This window comes from Pinus tabuliformis, chromosome J (assembly GCF_031772625.1).
Source record: "Pinus tabuliformis cultivar Carrire ecotype Pingquan chromosome J, CPIR1, whole genome shotgun sequence".
Classification (NCBI taxonomy): domain Eukaryota; kingdom Viridiplantae; phylum Streptophyta; class Pinopsida; order Pinales; family Pinaceae; genus Pinus; species Pinus tabuliformis.
The window spans coordinates 165,038,139-165,056,861 of record NC_142295.1 but is presented as its reverse complement, the minus strand read 5'-3'; the positions used below and the strand labels follow the sequence as shown (position 1 = coordinate 165,056,861).

The 18,723-nt window shown below is 35.4% G+C and overlaps 1 protein-coding gene across 1 annotated transcript in view; it reads left to right on the top strand.

The window, feature by feature from the left end:
- LOC149226193 (Actin-like ATPase superfamily protein) overlaps window positions 1-18,723 on the top strand; it is a 275,955-nt gene that overhangs the window by 215,109 nt on the left and 42,123 nt on the right. The window contains exons 5-6 of the mRNA XM_089377426.1: window positions 8,869-9,038; window positions 9,702-9,832. Coding sequence (XP_089233552.1) covers window positions 8,869-9,038; window positions 9,702-9,832 — 301 coding nt within the window. The remainder of the gene's footprint in view (window positions 1-8,868; window positions 9,039-9,701; window positions 9,833-18,723) is intronic.

Here is an 18,723-nt window from a genome sequence, read left to right as displayed (position 1 = left end):
TTTAAAAAATAAAAAAAAATAATAATAAATAAATAATTAAAAAAAAAAATAAATAAAATAAACTAAAAATTTTAAAAATATATAATAAAATAATAATAAGTCAAAATTTTGAGTAAATAAATGCAGAATTTTAATTTTTAATATATTAAAATGCATTTAAAAATTCGACGGATGAGATTAAAAGAAATCTTGATCCTCATCGACGGTTGAGATTAGTTTGACATGGATCACTCGAACTAGCCGTTGGGATTTTTTCCTTTAAATAGGGTGCTAGGGGTCATTTGAGATCAGATTCGATCTGTGAATCTTGTGCTGAAGAAAGCTCTCTTGTAAACTTTTTCTGGTGCAAATAAAGAAAGACTTTGGGGTTGAAATCTTGTTGGTGTTACTCTCCTGAAAGTGCTGTGAGCTATTTTATTTTCTGCATAATTTTATTTTCAGCCATTAGTAATAACTTGATTAGAGTATTGTTGAACACAGGTATCTTGTTCACTTACTAGGGTTTGAATGGTATTAGAATTTTTGAAATAATGGCAGGTATCTCCATTGCATCTGGGATCTAGTACTGTTTTTTCTCTCTTTATTGATGGTTGAAGTGAGTCGTGCAGGAAACCCTTATTGAGAAAATCAATGGGCGTTTGGGGAAGTTCTCGGCTGAACCAGCCAACTCCCGCAAAGCACTCTCTGCGCAGCCTTGTTATTTTCAACGTATCCGCTGCTCCCATGCAGCTCTTATTACCATTCCTAAGTTGTCCAGATCAATAAAGTTGTTGCCATTATTCGAATTAGCGATTCAACCAATCAGCATTGCTGCCCAGATCAGCGAATCCTCACGCTTTCTGCCTGTCCATTGCCCATACGTTTCATTTTTTTTACCTCTGCGTTTTACTCCAACATATCATCACCAGAGCTCCATCGTTGCAATTCCAGTGTCCATTGTGCAGTTCCATCCGCAAGCAAATCACTGTAATCCCTGCGTCCTCTCATCCCTCACGCGAAACCCCACTCATCTCCAACGTTTTGTTTCAAATCTTCACGCTGCCATCCTTTGCTGGCATTGCGCCCATCTCTCCGCGTGAATACTTTTGTTGCCATTGTGAATCCATCCCTCTCCATTGTTGATGCTTCTCACCCGCAATCCTGTGCCGAGCCCTCCACCATAGAGCTCCTCCATTCAGTTGTTCTTCTGCGGCCGTTAAGCTCCCTGCACATCCGCAACAGCTAAAAACAAAACAGAAAAATCGATTTTGGGTAAGCCGTATCAGTTCAGGTTAGCGTATTGTTGTTTTTATGTGAATCGGTTTTCATTTTTTAAGATTAGGCATTAACTTTATTTTATTTCTTTTGGGCTTTGATCTTAGGTTTAGAATAGAGTATTTTAGTTAACGTATGTTTCTTTTTATTTTTTTTTGAAGTACGTAAATATTTAAAAAAAATATCGATTTTTTTTTAGGTTTTGAATTGTAGCTTTAATTTTTAGATTTCATAAATTTTACCCTTTTGCATATATTAGATCATATTTAATAGTCTTCAGATATATTATAGTTTGTTTTTGTTTTAGTTTAATTTTAAAAATAATATCAAAAACATCATAAAAAATAAAAAGTTTCAGAAAGCAAAAAGGGTTTCTTTTATTTAGTTTAGATTTTTTGATTTAATTTAGTTTAGAATTAATTTTGTTTAAAGTTTGATCTAAAAAATAAATAAAAAAATAAAAAAGTTTAATTTTTCTAGTTTTGTTTTCATTTAGATTTAAACCTTTTTTAACTTTAACAAACAAACCAAAAAAATAAAAATAAAAAATAAAAAATTATAGTTTAGAATTTTCTTTAGATTTAAGTTTTATTTATTTAGATTTTTGTTTTATTTGAAAAACATAAAAATATTTTTTGAGAAAGTTTTTGCCAGATTGAGTCTTGGCTCAGGAATTTGTCATGTTTTATCTTTTCTGCTGAGGCCAAAATTTTGATGTGGGAATTAATGTTTATCATTTTTTAACATGCTTAAATGTTCATTCGAAGATTAACTATATGAATGTAATCTCTGGCTAGCATCTTACGTGGTTGTTTAAAGCACTTTAACTTTCGAAATTTTAATTGCTGGAGTATCATTAAGCCATTAAGCATTTATTGATTATCTCGCATGTGGTAAAAGTTAATCTTTGTTGTTTGATGATAAAACGATTGTTAATGAGTTCATATCTCTGCAGCATTTGATAAATAATCGTTTAATCAGGCACTGGTCTATTAATTTAATAAATTTAGTTCTGGTTTCCCTTCGTGTCTCCCAACCCAACTAATTCACAGTTGGTCATCCATTTTCCTATAGGGTCTACCCCCCTTTAGCCGCGGGAGACAGGCTTAAACGGAGAGATCGAGGATCAGGGTGACAGCCCCCGGTCTGAGCGTTGTCATGACAATCTGTGCGACAACAGAGTATAAATGCATATATATATATATATATATATATATATATATATATATATATATATATATATATATATATGTAGAGTAGACGCTTCATTTCCTAGATTTTTGGAAAATGACGCTTCCGTGTCCCCGCTTCATGCAACATTGGTTTTGATTTTTAACTTTGAATCAGTGTTTTACGGGGACGCGTCCCCCAAGGTCGGGTGCGTGCACCCTTCGCACCCCACGCACCCGGGACGGGGGGATGTCTGGGGAAACATTTCCCCACGTCTCCCTTTTGGGGAGACACAAAGGGGGACGTTTCCCCAGTGTGGGGGACGCGACTCCCCCCTCAAAATGGGCTATGTGTTCCCCCTTAAATTTGCTTGTAAACAATGATTTATGACAAGGGAAACCTAGTATTTGACCATATTGCCCTACTAATGCTATGCAATTCATGGAAATGATAAATTCTTAAAGTAAAAGTGACATTCTCCTTTATTTTTCATTTTCATCCTTTTACTTAAATTTTTAACATAGATATTGATATATAGATATTAATATATGGAAATTCCATATATTGATATTTGAAATCCCATGCTTAGATAAAGAAGGACAACTGCTTTTGGGGCTTGAACCACACACTAAATAGTAGTAGCCGGGCAATCAGGAAATTTCAATAAATATTGCATTTTCATACAATGGAATATTTATTGAAATTTCATTGTATGAAAATGGAACGATATAGGATCTTTACGAACAATAAACTATTTTTATGAAATGACTCAGGATGTTTGAGAGTAGTTCTAACCTCATTGGATTTCATATGGAGAAAGTAGAATTTTAGATCTCACTCAAAATCCAGCAGACTTAACAATTTTTGAGGAATTCAAGATTCGATGGATCGCAATGTTTCCATTGCATTTTGTCATGTACAAGGGTATGGAATTAGTATTTAATCAAGAGCACCAAGCCATCTGAAACAGAGAATTTAAGATATATGCAGAATTGATATATATAAATATTTTATTAATATGATGAATTACAGATAATGATGTTTACAATGGGTTGCCTGGCTTATATACCGCCATGGGCACCCTTTGGGAAAGGGCATGATCTTATGATTGTGCCCTTTCATCTAATTAAACCTAGAATTAAAAAATAACCTAAAATTAACTAATTTTTTTACATAACATTGCCTTTCTCTTGAAAGAATGCTTTGTCCTCAAAGCATGCGCAACGACGGATGTTGTTGACAAAATGCTTCATTCTCCCAAGAAACGTCTTCTTTGGGAAGTCCTTCCACTTGAGCAGATATTCCAAGATAATCAATGTCACACACTGTAAAAGGTTTTGGATTAATCTCTCAATTTCCGTTTTTTGGAGATGTGGATATCGGTATGGCTTGATGTTGACAAGGTCTGACCCTGCTTTAACTTCTGTTCTATGCTCAATTTCCCTACTAGGCGGCATCTTCATAGGTAGGTCTTGAATCTCTGGTGATTCTTCTCTGGTCATATTTGCAGATAACATTTCTAATTGGTGACATTGTATTGCATAAGCAGGTGCTCTTCTTCGACTCAGCTTCATCATCTGAGATGATGATACAACATGATTTTCTGGTGCTTGGAATCCATGTAGTTTGTACTTCTGACAACCCTTTTTGAATTTTATAAATTGTACTTGATGGTTGGCGGCATAAGTACCTAAAGTTCGTAGCCATTGGATACCTAAGACTACATCTACTCCTCCTAACGGTACTGTGAAAAACGGAGACTCTAAACTGAAGTCTTGAATCTGCAATTTAACCTTATGGCATTTTCCCACCTTTTCAATCTTCTTATCGTTAGCTATCATCACTTTCATGTTTGGTAAGGGAAATGAAAATATATTGAGTCTCTTTGCCACAGTTGTATCTAAAAAATTGTGTGTGCTTCCAGAGTCGATGAGAACCACTACGTTGTTCTTCTTTATGTGTCCTTTTAACTTTAAGGTCTGAGGTTGTGATATACCTGTCATGGCTGATAATGACACTTGCGGAATACTTCCGTCATCTAATTCTGGTGAGAATTCTGCGGCGTCTTCTGTGTCTTCTGTCATAATCTTCACTGTTCGAATCATTGGTTGCTTCACAATTATATAGGTTCTTTGGTTCTTTTCCTTTAACACATCTATGTTTGGGGTCCCACTTCTCACCACAGCGTTTACATTTACCCTTTTTTATCCTTTGCATTTCCACATTAGATTTTTCATCTTCACGACGATGTGGTGGAACATATCTTGTATTATTTGAGTCCACATACTGGGGTATCCTTCGTCTTGCATAAGCTTTTTCCGCTGTTGACCAAAATATTGGTTCGGATTTCTTTTCGCTGTTTTTGCTTTTCGTCTTGCTTCTTCTATAGATGTAATATCATGCATCTCAAGTTCTGCTTGTAAATGGGTTTTGAGTCCCGAGATGTATGACTAAATTAGACGAGATTCTGATAACCCAGGTACTTGTGTTACTAAGGTCTCCCATTCTTGAGTGTATTCATCGACACTTTCTTTTTGTCGTAGTTTGATGAGTTTTGAAAAGAACTCTTCTTCCTTTACACCTTGGAATCTTTTGAAGAATGCATCTTTAAATTTCCTCCAGCTAATGACATGTGTTGTCTTTTTCCACCACATATACCAGTTATATGCTTCTCCCTCCATTTTCATGGATGCATGTCTGAGCTTTTCGTCATCGTCAGTGATGTCATATATCTCAAAGTATTCTTCTGCCTTATTTATCCATGCAACATTGTTTTTTTCGTTTCCATCGAATTTAGGCATCTCGACTTTTGCCCGTCGCTGGTATGTTGCTACTGGTTGAGCGAAAAAAGGGTGTTGATTGGTAAAGTTATCCCAGAGTTGCTTGTTTGTAAAGGCTGTGTTACTCGCTTCTTGGTGGGGTGTCACTGATTTTTTTGGGGATTCAACTTTGTCATGAGAGTCTGTGGACTTAGTTGAATCTGACGAAAGGTGTTCTTGATTCTCTTCACCTTCTTTTAGCAGTTGTTCGGGCGTACAATTCGACCTTTTACACAGAACTTTTAGCATTGTTAAGACCTCTTTGAAGTTTACTCCTGTTTGGACATGTTGACTTTCCATTTTTATCTCTATTCGATTTGTCGTATCTTCAAGATTTTTGATTTTGTCCGCTTGCTCCCCCAGCTTGCTCTCGACTTCATTTAATCTTTTACTGACCTCGTCGTGGTTGTTATTTATCTTATGCTCTACATCCAACAACCTTTTTTGGAAATCCGCCATTGTCATTGTCGACATTGAGCGGGTTTGCGGGGGCGTGTATTTATTTGCCAGCTAAAATATTTTTCCTCCCTCCTTTTTTTTTTTGCTAAAATAAATTTTAATTAATTAAAATAAATTTAATTAATTAAATTAACATATATATATATAACTTTTAATTAATTAAATTATATATATATATATATATATATATATATATAACTTTTTAATTAATTAAAATAATTTAATTAATTAAATTAACTTTTTATATATATATATAAAACTTATAACTAAATTAAATTGTGTATTATATATAACATATACATATAATTATATTATATATTATATATATATTTTTGATGTTATATATAAACAATCGTTATATATATATTATATATAAACAAACGTTATATATATATATTATATATATATAATATACGTCACGTTATATCTATTAAGTCTTTGTCGACCGTCACGTTTACTGGTGGGGGGTCACCTCCGTTCACTGTTCAAAGGAAAAACAAAACTCAAGCGAATATCCCCACAGAGATTACGATGGCAGTGGTAAGTCTTCCGGGCGGTTGCACAACAGTTGGACAGCGGACGGGCGGTGGGCAGACGAGCAGGACGCGAGCGGTGATATGGGATTGATGACCCTGCTATTCGAATTATAACAGCAGGTTATCCGGATTGCCTTGTCGGATATGCGTTTTTTTTAACTGCGGATTACTCTCCTTGGTATGTGTTTAAGGGCTTACAATCTGCAAATTTCACCGCAATTTAATGATAGGTTACTGATTTGGGACGGGGCTGATAATAAAATAGCAATATGACGGCTGTAGACGGTAGGCAACAAGGAACGCGGTGTGCGGTAAAGACTCCGGTGGCTGCTAGTGTAAACGACAACCAATTTTTTGTTGTACAGCGTACAGACTGGGGATTTATGGCGAAACAGGGTATGGAAATGTGCGTGAGTGGTTTCTATCATAGTGTGCGGGCGGCAGACAAGGCAGACGGTGTGCGGAGAGGGCGGACAGGGTGTCAGTAGTGAATATGGCAGCGGATAGAATAGTGATACGTACAGTGACAGCAGTGGATGGATGCCTGAACCCGTACAGGCGAGAGGATTCAACCGCTCTGATACCAATGAAACAGAGAATTTAAGATATATGCAGAATTGATATATATAAATATTTTATTAATATGATGAATTACAGATAATGATGTTTACAATGGGTTGCCTGGCTTATACACCGCCATGGGCACCCTTTGGGAAAGGGCATGATCTTATGATCGTGCCCTTTCATCTAATTAAACCTAGAATTAAAAAATAACCGAAAATTAACTGATTTTTTTACATAACACCATCTGTGTACTTTAGAGTGACTTTTAGACTCATCACTCCACTGTTTTTGAGTTTCAGTTATATCAATTTACTATTCCAGTCTTCAAATTTCAGTATCTATTATAGTATATTTTGCTTAGTACTAATTAGAGTCTAGAATTATGAATGATGAATTTTAATTTTAAATCAATTTAGAATCTAGAATGATGAATGATGAATTTAATTTTTAAATCAATGTAGATTCTAGAGTGGTGAATAATGAATATGGATCAGAGTATTTCATTATTGAATCTCGTGGTCTATGGATGAATCATGTAGGTATTAGTAAGGATGATGAGTATGGATCAATGTATTTCATTATTTAATTCAATTATGTATGTATCATTGTATTTATGCTTTCATTATTGAGTATGAATTTGAAATATATATATATATATATATATAAATAAATTAAAAAGAAAAAAATTATATACCCCGACGTCCCCCCTAAATTGCCCTAAAATTTGAGGGTACTCCCACACGTCCCCGTTGTGCGTCTCCCCATCCTGGAGTCTTGGTGGAACATTGCTTTGAATATGATTTTTAAATTTAAAAAAAATAGTAGTGTATTTGGATCCTTGCTTTTCAGAAATCTGGGGAACTTGTATCCGAATCCAAATCTGGATCCGTATCCGTTTATGTTTCCTAGTAACTTATGCTAAAATATACATTATGAAGTCCGACCATAGTTTAAAAAATTCAACAAAAAATTAAGTAAAAGTACTTTTACTTTAAGAAGTTAACATTGCCATTAATTACATAGCAATAGTAGGGCCCTAGGGTTGAATATTAAGATTTTCCACTCATAAATTATTGTTTTCAAGCAAAATTAAAGGGGGATGCTTAGCCCTTTTTGAGGGGGACGTCCACAAGCACCCCTTTTGGGGAAGCATGTCTCCCACACTGGGGAAACGTTTCCTCCTGCGTGTTCCTACATCTCTTCAAAAGGGGGACACGAGGAAACGCTTCCCTAGGCATCCCCCTGTCTTAGGTGTGTGCATCCCACCCTAGGGGACGCTTCCCTGTAGAACATTAAGCATTTTATCACTATGTATTTCATCCAATATAGACATTTATTGTATGTTGTGATGCGTTAGTACCCGTAACCATAATTTTTGTAAAGCTGTAAATGCAGTATTTACTATGTAACAATTATAGCAGACTTGCAAATGATTTATGTTTCTATATATTTTGTAAAATGCAGGCTTTGTTAACATCTTTTACTGTAGCACCATAGCTTCTTGGATGCCATAAATGCTTCATGCATTCAGGATCCCTATGACACACAGAAATCTCATTTCCCACATCAATTTTCATTTTCAAAGAAATGGTTTTCTGGTTAGAAATATTACATTTTTATTCACAGGATTTTTGAATGTCTGCAGACTGCAATGTTTAAAGCATTTCTTGATTCAGAACTAAAGAAGCAATTATTTTGCATTGTGTGACAATTACACCATTTTTTGCCAATTCTCTTAGTTATGTGAGAACTTAGAAGTACTTGGTATGGTAAATGACTCTCTCCTAATGGTTGTTCAGGTCCCTTGCTCCATCATAACCATGGAGATTAATTAGCTGTAATCCTGAGGATTGTTCAATTTGTTATAAATATCAATACAATTGTCTTGTATATGTGGAACATTTTTCTGTGTTACATTCTTGCTTGTTCATCTCGGGTCTACACACATGAGATATCTGTGATTTATTATTATCAATGATCACAATATAAAGATTGTGTTTTGCTTATGCTTGCTAGGCAAATTCTGGAAACATATCAAAGCTGCTTGCTTATTTAATTTTCTGCAGATGGACTTATGCAGATCCTTCTTGGGCCCGCATAGCTGCACTTGCTCCTGTGGTAAAGGCTTGTGCAGGAGCAGGTGATAAAGTGGCACAGAATATTTTTGTCATTGCTGTTCAAGAGCTTGCTGCCAGCGTAAAAGCTGTTGTCCAGAGACTGGGTTTGAGTGGGAAAGGTAAAAGTCTTTCATTAAGAGATACAATATCCTTAATTTGTACATACTTTTGAGATCAGATAGATTATCACTAATTTTACAGAGGTTTAAATTAGTTTCTATTTTGTTACTCTCTTGCATATACCCAGGTGCTTATTGAGCATCAGCGAGCACACAAATTTTTGTTCCAATCTATAAAAGAATTCAGCAGATTGATAGAGTATTGGGAGGCTTTGTTTTCATTGTGGAGTTTTCAGTGGACAAAGTTATTGCATGTCCTTTTACTCTCTTGCACATGCCCATGCATTTCTTAGTATTATTGTGCATGCAAACTGTTGTCTCAATATGTAAAAGGAATCCATCAGATTCATCAAAAGTTGGGAGATTAGTTTTTGCATGAAATTCTCTAGGGATGATGTTAGACAAGCTCTATTGATGATTCTTTCATTATTTCTGAGAAACCATATGTCAGTGAGATAAGGCAGAAGAAATTTGAGATTGCAGCTTTTCCTTCAATTTTGCTAGTGTCATTGCATTTATGCAAAGTGTAATGTGTAATATCTATTTTGTTTGTAATCCACATAGAGGCATATCTGATGTAATGGTAGGTGAATGATTATACGTCTGGTATTTTACATCACTTTTTGAGGGTTTGTTTATGTTGCGAATGCTTGTCTGTTGCAGATGGATTGGAGTCTTTTCCACTTGTGATGGTTGGTGGTGTCCTTGAGACCAATGAGGGATGGGACATAGGTGAAGAAGTAATTAGTTGTATTTCCAAAGACTTTCCAGGCGTGCTTCCAATTCGGCCAAAGGTTGGTGTTATGAAATAATATCAATTCAATTAATTGGGCTATTGCATTTAATTGACTAATACTGTATTTAAAGTATTTTCCATTTATATTGCCAGCTATCTTTTTGAAGAAAATTTTATCAAAGCAAGACAAATACTCAAATTGGGTTTGAAGTTCAACTCTAAAGTTTTGTTTTAATCAGTTAAATGGCAAGTGTTACTTAGCGTTTATCGAAAATCTTCTCTGGAGTCTGAAACTTAGACTGGTAGAAAAATGTTGATTGATTTGTCAAACCAGAGAGTAGTATTGAATGCTAGGTAGAGGGCAGATCACAGTTTGGAATATAACATGAAACTGATTAGAGTACTTAAACATAAAAGTCAATTTGAGCATATAATCACATTTCTGAATGTGAAGAGCTTAAATGTGTGAATTTGACCGACTTTTGTTAAATCTCCTAATACAACCCAGATTTATTTTCTCGCAACAATTATTTATTCCCAACAATTTAATTTATTAACCAACTAAATTCTGAATTGTTGAAAAATAAGATCACTGGTATTTTAACTTATAGAAATTTATATGGAGTAGAAATAAAATCAGAAAGAGACCAATCACACAGTACAACAGATTAAACACTCACAACAATTTTCCTTCATTAATTATTCTCAGGAAAATTAGGGTTCCACCTGCAGAAAAATTACAAGGAAATATGCATTGATTGGAACCTGCAACTTGGCCCCACTGGAAGAATTTGGCCCTAGGAATTTCAGCCCATTGGGAATCAGACTCTAAAGAAATTCGAATTGAAGAATTCGGTTCACCTCTTCACTAGCAACTCGGCATTGTGCTTTCCCCTCACACAACGTTTGGCCTCGCGAAATTCTCGCTTCAGCAATTCGACCTTGCAATCTCCAATAATTCAGCCTCCCAGAAATGCTTTCAAATCCACTAGCACTCTTCCTCCTTTGCACTACAATCTCGCTGAAGGATAGGAAAACGCAGAGAAGGAGGAAGTTGGGCTGAGAGGGATTGGGGCTCTCTGGCCCTAAAAAAATTTTAAACCTTGACCTTAGAATCTTGCCTTTAAATCAATCTTCAGAATTTATTCTATGAAACCCCAGATCTGAAATCTTTGCCGAATGATCTTTATCGTTTCTTCCTTGCAAACAAATTTCTGAGCCTAGATCTAGATCTGGCTTAGATCTGAAGATATCCTTGGATAAATTTTCAGATCTATACCTGCAAACAATCTTTGAGCCCAGATCTTGCCCTCCAGGGTGTAGATCTGGCTCAAATTTGAAGATTTCCTTGGCTGATTTTCAAATTTGTACCTGCACAGGCAAAAATTGAAATGCCCAAGACCTAATATATACAAAAATAGAGAAAATCCCAAAAACCCAAATGTTAGAATTTAAAATTATGTTACACAAATCTCAGATCTACGCAAATAAATTACAGATCTATACAAATAATTTACAGATCTATACAAATAATCTACAAATCTATCAGATCTAAGGAGTATGAGTTCAACTCTGCTCCCAGATCTGATAATCTAAGGCTTTTAATAGCTAGATCTATCAATTTTTCCACAAAATATTTAAAAGATTTTGAAATTTTAGAGAGGTACTAGCCCAAGAACATCCTTAAAAAAAATTTATTGTTAGATAAATCCTGGAGCTTATGTGAAGTAAGCTCTTCAAAAAATATATGTCGAAAGTTGGTTGGTCCAACTGAGGACTATCCCCAAACGCTCAATGAAAACCTTAAAGATTTTCTGCAAACACTAGATCAACCATCAAACCAAGTAGAGAAATAGAATAACAATAAAATTATGAAGAAATAGAAATACCTACTAATTCAATCAAAATTAAAAATGTTACCCTAGATCCAACAAATTGAATAAGATACCTGTATTCAAATTATTCTAAGAGAGTTATTGATTGATAGTCTAAGTCACCGGATTCGTCCTAAACCCCATGCGAATCCCGAATCCGGCGAATCCGAGGGCGTGTCGCGATTTTCAGACGCGTGTCGCGATTTTGGGACACGTGCCCTGTTTCCAGGACTCGCTAAGCTCAGTGCGAGAAAGAAAAGGGTGTGTTTGCTCATTAATATTTTCATTTGGCAAGTGATTTGTGCTGTTGCAGCAAGGAGTAGAGCATTTTGGCAGCTCCATGATCAAGTCTAGGCCCTAGTATTCATGGTAATGTTAAATTCTTAAAGTAAAAGTGACATTCTCCTTAATCTTCATTTTCATCCTTTTACTTAAACTTTTAACATTACCATGAAATGACTCAGGATGTTTTAGAGTGGTTCCGGCCTCATTGGATTTCATATGGAGAAAGTAGAATTTTAGATTTCATTCAAAATCCAGCAGAGTTATCAATTTTTCAAGATTTTAAGATTGGGGGATTGCAATGTTTCCATTGAATTTTGTCATGTATTAGGGTATGGAACTCGTATTTAATCAAGAGCACCAAACCAAGAGCTTCTGAATATGTCGCTCCCGCTCCCTGCTTTCGTTCCCGCTCCCAAGTAACACTATTCCTGATGATATGGGTCTGGACACCACTGTTGAGTTGGCATTGGCCAACATGGATCTCAATGATCTAGTGCTAGAGCCTGTTAGATTTGATGACTTAGAGGGGTCAACCTCCATACCAGCAGATGCAGAGGCGACTATGGATACAGGGGAGGAGGAGGATGTGGAGGAGAGCAGTGGGGACCATGATGATGGGGACAGTGATGCTGATTCTGATGCTGATTGATGCCTTGAGGCTTGTATACCTGTAGTTGTTTTATATTTTCTATTTCTATTTGCCATTGGCATTGCACCAACGCTATCTATGTAACACATTTTGATTTGATGACTTAATGAGAAAACTACAGTTGTCTTAAAATTTGTGTAAGAAATATGATAATATCTAATTTTTAATATATATATATATAAATTTTATAATATATATATATATATATATATTTAATAAAATAATATATAACGTGTCATAACGTGCCCTGTTCTGGGGGGGTCAGCGTGTCCGAATCTGACACCACGAATCTCGAATCCTATGTGTCCTGAATCCCCGTGTCAGGTGACTTAGTTGATAGTTTTCACATACTATTAAGTAGAAATTAAAACAATGTTACCATATATTCATGAAGAGGAACACCACAACACGTTGAAACCCCAAAGACCTTTGCATTAATTCAAAAAAGTATACAATAGAGCTTGAGAAGTTAGTACATGATTCAAAGATCGGATGGATCAACTGACAAATGACTTCCTATTTAAAGATTAATCTCCCAACGACTAGTTGGAGTGATTATCGTCAAAGCAATATCGACCATTAATGAAGATTAAAATTTATTTTAATCTCATCCGTCGAAAATATTTGATTCTTGAGGAAATTTGAAATTTTCTATTAAATGCATTTTAATTAACTCAAAAAATTAAATTTTTGAGTTAATTTCCCCAAAAAATTGACTTTGACTTAAACTCAGGGATCAAAGGTTTAAAATATATCAAAATAATTAATTTACCTTAGTTCCTGGACCTCTTAAAATTTAATTTTTTAGGACTGACGAATTTTGCCTTTGGAGAATTTAAATTTATCTAGGACTTAGAATTAATTAAATTTATGGTTTAGGATTTTAATTAATTTTTTGCCAGAAAATTTAATTAATTAACCTATGAGGGAATAAATTATTTTTCCAACCCTTAGGACACTTTACATCATGTTTTTCATTTTTTTATATCATAAGGGGGAAAACCCATTTGTAATAGACCCTCACAAACCACCCATTTCTGCGACACAAATATAATCCAGCAAACCAAACAATTTGTAATAAAATAACCTAACCAAATAGCTAGGATTATTCCCAAATCACTTTTACATAGACTCGATCTAAAACACTAGGACTCGCCTAAGATCCTAGCGACAAAATCCATTCCAGCTTTGGGGTAAGACTGGAGGAAAACTTTGCCGCCCATCCAAGAATGGATCGATGAGACAAAAAACCTTCTAGAATGGAGATCGTCACTAGAAAAGTAAGTTTACCTAGGTCGTTACATACATGACACAGATTTGTTGAGATTATTTACAGTATACACATGCAGAAAGGGTTTACATAACATCTTGGAAGTCAAGTTGATAATGATATCTGGATGACACAGACACATCGATCAAGTGCTATCCCTTTTGCGAAAAAAGGGGGTGTACTGCTATGGGTCATTAACACGTAGTGGTCAACAGGCCCATTTCATCCCTTGTTTTAAAATCAACGATGCTACCCATGTTGCTAATTTGTTCTTTAAAGAAGTGGTGAGATTGCATGGAGTGCCCAAGAGCATTGTTTCAAATAGAGATACCTGATCCTTGGGACATTTCTAGAGGACTTTATGGAAGAAACTTGGAACTGATTTGAACTTTAGTTCAGCGTATCACCCTCAAAATGATGGGCATACTTGTTGAAAAATGTAACTAGGTTCGGTCTTCATAATTGTATAATGTCATTTATTTGTCAAAAGAAATTTAATAATGACTTATTAAAGCATGTGTTTCATGCTTGGGTCATCATGTTTATAGGTCAAAGCCTCCATTGTAGGATTCTAGGTTTTATATTGAGTCAATAGAGTTATTGTAAATTTTATTGGACCCTTCTTGGGCTTTTGTATCATGTAAAAAGAATTATTTTTTAGTCAAATAGGTCATTTGACTCCACACCAAGTCAGCCCTATGATGATGAGGTCAGCCTACATTAGGGCAATTTGACCCCTTGAAGAGGCTATATATAGACAGGCAGTTCGATCCGTTTTCTCACTCACTCAACAAGGTCGATACTCAAGAAAGAGAGGCAAAAAAAGGTGCGAAATTCCAAGAGAAGGAAGAAGATTGAAGGAGAAGACAAAGTCGAAGTTTTGGGCCATCTTTCTCTCACACGTGCGAAGTTATTGGGCTATTGCTGGGGCCGAAATTCTGAATTCTACTGCAGGTCGAAGTTCTATTGCTGGGGAGGCTGAAATTTTGTTGCTACTAAGTCGAAGTTCTAGATCGAAATTTCTACTGGGAGAACATCACTTGAAGAAGAAGGAAGGACTGACATGGTGATTGGGGGAAGTCTGTGTCTAGGTTAAAAAGGCCTTGGACTATTTAATTTTGTCTTTGAATCTACTGAAGGAAGAGTTTTGACTGGGTTTTCCCTTTATAGGGGTTTGCCGTCGCTGTTCGCCTACATCTTGTGTCTCTTGTTGTTGTGATCTTCATATACACATATATTGGTAATTGCTTGATGAAACATAATATAATAAGGAAGTAAAAGAAGCCAACATAATTCACAAGTAATTATCAAAGAAGAGAAATCAAACCCTAATTACTACTAGCATTGATTTCTCAACATGGTATCAGAGCTAAGGTCGAAGAAGGTTGGAGATCACTTTTTTGTCTCAAACAAAAAGGAGTTTATGGCAAGTTACTTGAAGATGGGATTCAATATCATAAGAATTGCAGGAAGATGGAATTGGAAGGATCTTCTACAACCTATCTAAGAGGGTCAAAATCGAAGGATTCTTGGTTGCACTTACAGGTACTCTTGATGATGACAATGCATGGATCATTGATAATGGAGCATCAAGACATATGCCAAGAGAAAGCAGACAACTTCATACTCAATCAAAGGAACAATCATATCATGCTGTGGAGCTAGGAGACAATAACAATTATGCAGTCAAGGGCCTTGGATCTACATCTTTGAAGCTGGAAAATGGAGCAAAATTACACCTCAACAATATACTCTATGTTCCAGGTTTGAAAAAGAATTTACTTTCAATTTCTTGTTTAGAAGATAAAGGAGATAGGGTTGCTTTTGTAGATGGTAAAGTCTTGGTTTGGGGAAAGGATTCAAGAATTGAAAAAGAAAAGGTTATTGGAGTTCATGAAGGAAGACTATATAGAGTTATAACACCATTTCCTCAAGCCCTAGTTCACATGGAAATCAATCCCATTGAATTATGGCATAGAAGATATGGGCATATACACTACAAGATCATTCCCTCTCTCAATCAAATGGTAAATGGCATCCCTAACATCAAGGAAAATCGTGAAGGAGTATGTAAGGGATGTGCTTTGGGAAAGAATACAAGGAAGCCTTTCACAAGCAATGATACAAGGTCTAAAGAAATATTAGATCTCATTCATTCCGATGTGTGTGGGCCTGTGTCTAACAAATCACTTGGAGGCCATCTTTATTATGTTACCTTCATTGATGATCACTCTAGAAAGACATGGCTCTACCTTCTCCAGTCAAATGATGAAGTATTTGAAAAATTCAGGGAGTTTAGATCTGAAGGGGAAACCTTAACCGAAAGAAAGATAAAAACCTTGAGATCTAAGAATACAATTCAAAAGAATTGGTTGCATATTCTAAAGAAGCAGGTGTTAAAAAGGGAGCTCATTGTTCCCTACAATCCCGAAAAAAATGGAGTTGCAGAAAGGAAAAATAAAACAATTGAAGAATGCATACGAACTATGATATTTGATCAAGATCTTCCAAAGTTTCTATGGGGTGAAGCAACTATGACAGCAGTATATATACAAAATAGAAGTCCTCATAGAATTCTTGAGAATATGACACCTAAAGAAGCATTCACAGGGAAGAAGCCATGTGTGGACCATCTTCGAATCTTTGGGTGTCCCACATACATCCATGTTCCAAAGGACAAGCGAAAGAAACTAGATTCTACAAGCATCAAAGGGATCTTTGTTGGCTATAGTCTTTCTTCAAAGGCATATAGAATCTACATTAAGGAAGGAAGACAAATTGAAGTAAGCAAGGATGTTATATTCGATGAGAATCATGCCTACAAGAGATCCAAGGATATTCCAATTGATTCTGATGATGAAGATACACCACTATTTGAAGAAGAAAAACATCATGATGAGACAACTCCTAACCAAGAAGAAGAAGATGAAGGACCAAGTGAACCAATTCAACCTATGATCATACCCGAAACAAGGAAGAGGCCAAATTGGTTGAAAGCTACTCTTGAAGATGCTGAAGGACATGGAGTTGCTAAAGGAACTTTTAGAGAAAGAAAAATACCAAAAAGATATTCAGGATATGCAACATACATAACAAAATTGATAGAAGCAGAACCAACTATTTTTGAAGAAGTTGCTCATCAAGAAGAATGGAAGAAGGCAATGCGAGAAGAATATCAATCCATCATGAAGAATTGAGTCTAGGAAATCAGTTGTCTCTTCAAAATGGATTTACAAAATCAAACATGCGATTGATGGAAGTATAGATAAATACAAAGCTAGATTTGTTGCAAGGAGTTTCTCTCAAAAGGAAGGTACAGACTATGAAGAAACCTTTGCACCCACTGTTAGGTATACTACTATTAGATTTTTAGTTTCGCTAACTGTTACAATGGGTTGGAATATTCATCAAATGGGCGTAAAAACAACTTTTCTGAATGGGACCATCAATGAAGAAGTATACATTGAACAACCAGAAGGCTTTGAAATAAATAGCAAGGACACACATGTTTGCAAACTTAAGAAAGCGTTATATGGTTTAAAGAAAGCTACTAGGACATGGTATGCAAGAATGGATGCATATCTCTTAAGAATTGGGTTTATCAAAAGTTCTGCAGATCCAAATCTCTACATTAAGGTAGTAAACAATGAACCAGTCATTATACTACTTTATGTAGAGGATTTTCTTATTACAGGTGTGGAGCATAGAATACAAGAATGCAAGAAGATGCTAGCAGTTGAATTCGAAATAAAAGATCCAGGACTTATGTACTATTACTTGGGTTTGGAAGTTTGGCAAAAACCTGGAGAAATATATCTAAGTCAAGGTAAATACATAATCAATGTTTTACAGAAATTCGGTATGATGGATTCCAAGCCTATGACCAGTGTATATAATATCGTCGAGATATCGCCGATTTTTGTAAATATCGCGATATTTTCGGGGAGACGAAATATCACTGAGAAAATATCGCGATATATTCTCTCCGAAAATATCGCGATATTTCGGAAATATCGGTGATATCTCGAGGAAATATCGCGCTACGACTTAAAATATCACCGGGAGACGGTAAAAATTGTCGCCGCAGCTATAAAAGTCCAATTTTGTTTTTTCTGTTCAATCATTTTCATTTCTGATTGCTGGAGAAGGAAGGGGAGAGCTATGTGCTTGCTACCAAGGAGGGTTTGAGTGTTGAATAACTATTATCGCCACCAACAACAAAGATTTTGTTGATCTAAGCTTGAAGAATAGTGAGACAATTTCATTTCTTCCATTAACAGGAATGTTCAAATAAACCTCTATTTTAACGAATTTTTTGATAGTTTTATGATTATTTTTGCTTGCCTATTTGCCTACAATCATTTTGCTTCTATTTTTATTTATTTATTTATTTTTTGTTCTTTAATTCTCCCATTTGCTATGATTTTCATAGCCCACGAGAAAATGCAAGGGTTTTAACTTTTCTCCATATTTGGAGAGCAAACTCCATTTTTTTTGAACTTTCAAATACACCCTCTTATTGTCATTTATGGTTTTTCATTGAATTCACATTGCAAATAATGTATCAAAAAAATTATTTTGTAAAATGATGTGGTTATTACTTATTAATTCCAATTTTTTTTTTTGGTGCCCTAGGTTTGATTTAGCTCACTACAAAATTCAAATATGCCAAAAGCCTTGGACCCATTTTGGGAGTATGGGAACCCTGATGGTGGGACAAATCAGGCATATCTTACAGGGAAATTGTGTGGGACCACGATGATAGGAGGGGTTACACAACTAAAATACCATCTGGCTAGACTCATTGGACATGATGTTGGGATTTGTACAGTTTCTAGTTCGGAGCTTATACAAAAAACTCTTGAGGCAAT